This window comes from Cydia amplana, chromosome 2, assembly GCF_948474715.1.
Source record: "Cydia amplana chromosome 2, ilCydAmpl1.1, whole genome shotgun sequence".
Classification (NCBI taxonomy): domain Eukaryota; kingdom Metazoa; phylum Arthropoda; class Insecta; order Lepidoptera; family Tortricidae; genus Cydia; species Cydia amplana.
In genome coordinates this window covers 22,403,230-22,408,928 of record NC_086070.1, presented here as the reverse complement: position 1 = coordinate 22,408,928, position 5,699 = coordinate 22,403,230, and the positions used below count along the sequence as shown (strand labels likewise).

At 41.9% G+C, this 5,699-nt stretch overlaps 1 protein-coding gene across 1 annotated transcript; it reads right to left on the bottom strand.

The window, feature by feature from the left end:
- Nucleotides 1-326: 326 nt before the first annotated feature.
- On the bottom strand, nt 327-4,595 carry LOC134662216 (YY1-associated factor 2). The gene is made up of 3 exons (XM_063518483.1): nt 4,181-4,595; nt 1,766-1,935; nt 327-627 (listed from the first exon to the last, which is right to left on the bottom strand). Exons 1-3 carry the CDS (start codon nt 4,314-4,316, stop codon nt 523-525), a joined length of 411 nt encoding a protein of 136 aa, XP_063374553.1. The 5' UTR covers nt 4,317-4,595; the 3' UTR covers nt 327-522.
- Between the last annotated feature and the right edge of the window lie 1,104 nt (nt 4,596-5,699).

The following is a 5,699-nucleotide window of genomic DNA, read 5'->3' as shown; positions in this document are numbered from 1 at the left end:
TTTACAAGAGAAATGTAAGGAACTAGTGTACACAATTTTTCATTTACATGTAAGTATGCTACTATGCTTCTTTTTCTGAGATCGTGATGCTTTTCCGTTACGATTCTTTAAATTTGCTCATAAAAATGTATGACATACTTACATGTTATGTCATATGTCACATATGTGCACCTACTGCTCATTAATGAATAGTAATCGGAGATACTAACAGAAAATAATTGTCATTCAAAATTCATAAACTCGGAGTCTCGGAAAACCAAAGTTGATTTTAAAAATTCAACACAAAAAACGAAAATGTAATCCACGCAAGTACAATAGGCATATTTTCTCGTTTCATATTTGTAATTCGAACTTGCCTGAACAGAAGTAGGTACAATTTATTTCATGAGAGCTACGAATTTGTACTACACGTAGTACATACAGCTTTCGGGTATGGTATCAGATATTTTCCACTGACAACTATTTAAGCACAAAAAATAATAGTACCAACAGCAGCCAAACCTTTTGGAAGTGACCTGGATATCACGGACGCGCGTCGTTGGAGGATTCCACGTCACTGGAGCTACTGGACACTGATTTCTTGGGCTTGTATTCTGTAATGACCACAGTTACGCCGCTTACTGTTACCTGGTGGGAGAGAATATATTGTAACACTCGTTTTCGTAGGATATCTTGATAGTTCAGACGTGTGGATTTCCTTATTGGTAATATCTGTACAGTGGTTTTTATATGGATTTAAAAAAATAAAATTATTTAAAAACAGGTATCGTATTGGCCTTAGTTACCACACACCATGGCCTGATAGTGATATTTAAGTTTGGGGAAACCAGAGCCCATAACAACGAATCCACTGTTCGGGTCTGAGCGGAGCATGCGGTAAATGTTGCTAAGGCGGGAGGGTCACGGCTTCTTTTTGTGAGTTTGAGGACGGTATGCCGTATGGCGTATAGGGCGTATATATGAGGGCGTATAGACAGTATGTACCTCTCTGGTCTGCGCGGAGCTGCGGTCGACGTTGCTGAGGCGAGGGGGTCGCCGCTTCTTTTTGAGCGAGTTGGCAGAGCGAGGTCGCTTCTGCGAGCTGGTGGGGGCGGTGCCGCCTGACTACGGGCAAGTATAGACAGTATGTACCTCTCTGGTCTGCGCGGAGCTGCGGTCGACGTTGCTGAGGCGAGGGGGTCGCCGCTTCTTTTTGAGCGAGTTGGCGGAGCGAGATCTCTTCTTTGAACTTGGGGGCGGTGCCGCCTGACTACGGGCAAGTATAGCCAGTATGCAATGTATATCTCTGGTCTGCGCGGAGCTGCGGTCGACGTTGCTGAGGCGAGGGGGTCGCCGCTTCTTTTTGAGCGAGTTGGCGGAGCGAGGTCTTTTCTGTGAGCGGGTGTGGGCGTTGCCGCCTGACTACGGGCAAGTATAGACAGATGTACCTCTCTGGTCTGCGCGGAGCTGCGGTCGACGTTGCAGAGCCGAGGGGATCGCCGCTTCTTTTTGAGCGAGTTGGCGGAGCGAGGTCTCTTCTGCGAGCTGGTGGGGCGGTGCTGCCTGACTACGGGCAAGTATAGACAGTATGTACCTCTCTGGTCTGCGCGAAGCTGCGGTCGACGTTGCTGAGGCGCCCTCGCCTCAGCAACGTCGACCGCACGAAAAGAAGCGGCGACTCCCTAGTCGCCGCTTCTTTTTTAAACGAGTTGGCGGAGCGAGGTCTCTTCTGTGAGTTGGTGGGAGCGGTGCCGCCTGACTACGGGCAAGTATAGCCAGTATGTACCTCTCTGGTCTGCGCGGAGCTGCGGTCGACGTTGCTGAGGCGAGGGGGTCGCCGCTTCTTTTTGAGCGAGTTGGCGGAGCGAGGTCTCTTCTGCGAGCTGGTGGGGGCGGTGCCGGCCGCCTGCGCCGCCACCAGCGCCGGGTTGATGCGCGGCTTTCGGGTTGACGTGCCTGAACATACCACGTCAAGTTTATCTAACATTTTTCCCGAGTACTTTTGTGGGAAGTTCTACTCAAACCTTCTGAGCAGTGAATTAGGTATCGTACATAAAAGCGCAATACCGCCATCCCGGTGTTTTAGTTCTTTATATAGGTCACGGGTAGAGAAGTACTATTGTATCTGATTATTACTGTTAGCACGCGATCATTCTAATAAGGTAGGTAGGTTTGTTCTGTACCTACAGCACAGTGAATTAGGTATACCTATTCATAGTTGCGCTTTACCTCGATCTTAATGTTTAAGTACTTTGTATAGGACACCGGTTGAAAAAAATACTAGGTAATTTAAGATACCTAGTGTCTGATCGAAGTTTCGGTTTCAGCAGTATTGGGCATATGATTATGTACATACCTAGAAAATCATGTTTCGGCCGAAGGTTTGGTTTCCGCCGAAACTATAGTAAAACTGAACCGAAATTTAAGATCTCAGCACAGATTTATCTGCTCTCGCTATACGAAGCTGGCTAGAATCAATAAAATGATGAGACCAGAGTTAGGGGGCAGTCCATAAATTACGTCATCTATTTTTGACGATTTTCGACCCCCCCCCCCCCTAAAATCATCCAAAAATCATGTTTAGAATGACATCATCCAATGTCAAGACCCCCCCCCCCCTAATTTGAAATGACGTAATTTATGAATAGCCCCTAGGTACCTATACCTTACTACTTACCTAAACAGGTCTAAAAGGTAGCGCTGGTGGCCTAGCGGTAAGAGCATGCGACTTGCAATCCGGAGGTCGCGGGTTCGAACCCCGGCTCGTACCAATGAGTTTTTCGGAACTTATGTACGAAATATCATTTGATATTTACCAGTCGCTTTTCGGTGAAGGAAAACATCGTGAGGAAACCTGACTAATCCCAATACGGGCCTAGTTTACCCTCTGGGTTGGAAGGTCAGATGGCAGTCGCTTTCGTAAAAACTAGTGCCCACGCCAATTACTGGGATTAGTTGCCAAGCGGACCCCAGACTCCCATGAGCCGTGGCCAAAATGCCGGGACAACGCGAGGAAGAAGAAGAAGTCTAAAAGGTAGTAAAAACGTCTGCATATTATACATTCTGCATGTAACAATCGTAAAAAAGACATTAAAATTTGTTATAAATGTTATAGGTAAATAAAATTACAGCCGAGCCGTCCCAATCAATTTTTCTTAGAAAAAAAGTGGCTTAAAAAGGTTTCCAGGTCAGATAAAAAAATATCTGTTTAGTCAAATACATAGATAGAAATAATAATACTAACGCTACCTTGACTTGACTCGCTCCGAAGTCTGTACGGTTACCATCAGTTTTTCACTGACATAAACGCCGTCGAGAACGTAATTTACTTTCTATACATCTCGCTCGCACTCGCATATTAGTGCAAACGAGATGTATAGAGAGTAAATTACGTTCTCGACGGCGTTTATGTCAGTGACAAACTGATGGTAACCGTACTGATCAAATAAAACTAACAAGTGCATACGTGAACTTGTGTCCTACATTACCTGCGAAACGTCACCCGGGGTCAATGAATGCATTACGCACCCGACCAAATTAAAAACACGTGTTCATACAGATCCGCCAATACAACTAACAGCATTTTAATTTAGTCGGGTTATACGCGATGTTGGCGCCACTCGATATGCCGGCCGATTTCAGAACTAAATTTACGAGGGAATTTGTTTACATTACCGATATCGGTGCATTTTATGCGACATAAAATTTAAGTGCAAGTTGAAATTAGGAGGAAAAGTAAACTTTTGTGAAATAAAATAGATTTTTGTTTGTACGTATAAATGTGTGAGTTTAAAACAAAATGAGTTCGGTACAAATTCATACATGTCTTTTTTTTGCAGGTACCTAGCCTTAGGAATTAGAATAGGCCTTAGTACATCTACGTACACATAGATGCTGTGTGTTCCATTGTACGAACTTCTTAGGACTAGATAGACATTAGACACCTCAGACAAAACTTTAATCGATATTCCAATTCCAAGTAGGTACAACATTCAGGTTAACTTCACATCAAAGAATTTCGATATATCATAGCATCAGAGACGAATCTGCTTTGCGGTTGACGCAAAAACCGCAAAAATTCTCATACGTGGCTCGATAATGCACAGAAATGTTGAACCTACAGGTCGTTAACTCACAAAAGGACTTTAAGGACAAAGGGCAAATAACACTGCTATCAGTGCTATCTTTCTATCATAGTTACCTTTCCTGACGTCACACATCGAGCACTTGAAGGCTTCTGCATTGTTCCTGTACGTGCAAACGCTGCAATCCCAATAGTTTTCTTCAAGAACCTTAGAAGGCCTTTTGGCTCTCCGAATCGCATTTTTCTTGTCCATTTTCACTAACTTAAGTCTAATTATAACTAGCACACGTTAATCATGATACTTTAGAGTAACCACAGCAGTTCTTCAAGCACTTATTTAAGATATTCCTAATAGGAATCATTATTTTTGTTTTATCTTGCACGAAAACGTACACCACGGTTCGCCATGACAGCTCGTCATTGCTCGGTCGGTAAAACAGAGCAAGCGCCACTTGCCAATTGAGCGCTGCTTTACCGACGGAATTTAATTTTGCTAGTGGAATATAGATGGCGTTGTCTGACGTACATTCACAAAAATTCAACAAAATCGTTTCACCCATGTTTCACCCATATTTTTACACTTGACTGTACAAACTTGTTTTTCCATTATGTAAACTCAGCTACATAAAAACTGACATTTAATAACCAAATTTTTGCTTTTGTTTAACTCTACTAGGTAGGTACCTTACCCCTAGCCCTCTTATAGTTCGTTTTTTTTAGCATTAGAAATAAGGTAAACAATCTTGATGTGTCTTTTAATTGAAAAACACATTTTAAAAATAAGTTACGGTAAATATGTAACAATTATGAATCTAATACAATCTTCTATAGTCTTCTGCTTTCATAAGTAATAGTTATTGATTTTTAAAAAGTGTTTTTCAATTAAAAGACATGTCAAAATCGCTTACCTTCTTTCAAGTTCTTTCTAATGCTAAAAAAACGAACTTATAGGGTTAGATGTAGGTCGGTACTTACATATGCTTTGCTTATAGGTGTTCCATGGGCGGAAAGTTCAGACTGAAATTAACTTCGCATGACTGCTAGTTTCATATTTAAATGTGGACATGCGCCTAGTTAATTTGTTCATTATAAAAATATAATATTCATGCACTATTTATTGATACACGGTAAAATGGAACTTGCATTAATACTATGGCGTCTTTTGCATGCAAAATTATATACTAGGCCGTGGCAATTTAATCATTATGCCCTAACTAAGGTAAGGTAAAGCTGCATAATATTAGAGCAACTTTTTAATAATCTATGGTTAGGAAGTCTACGGACTAATTTCAGTGACATCGTAGATTTTTATGGGTGGCTCTATCTGTTTATTTATGCCATTTAAATTTAATGTAACGTTCCACATTGTTGATAGGAACTCGATTGAAGAACTACATTCGTTTTTAGCAGAATCTGTGCTTAAAAAAATTTCGAGTCTTATTTTTGAGTGCCGAGTCGAGTCTTTTTTCGAGTACTATGAACAGGACTCGAGTCTCTACAAAAGACTCAGGTGGATAACAAGTTGAATAAAACTCAAGTTTTGACTTAATTATTAGAGTCTGCATAACTGAGTCGAGTCTTTAAACAGAGGACTCAAAGGACTGGAGTCTTAACCAGTAGTTCCAGCATACTCTGT

Excerpts from the sequence above, each read along its gene's own strand:
- LOC134662216 (XM_063518483.1), bottom strand. The coding sequence starts at position 4,316 with ATGGACAAGAAAAATGCGATTCGGAGAGCCAAAAGGCCTTCTAAGGTT. Across the intron at positions 1,936-4,180 it reads GATGTGTGACGTCAGGAAAG|GCACGTCAACCCGAAAGCCG; the intron begins GTAACTATGATA and ends TGGTATGTTCAG. Across the intron at positions 628-1,765 it reads GCTCCGCGCAGACCAGAGAG|GTAACAGTAAGCGGCGTAAC; the intron begins GTACATACTGGC and ends CTCTCCCACCAG.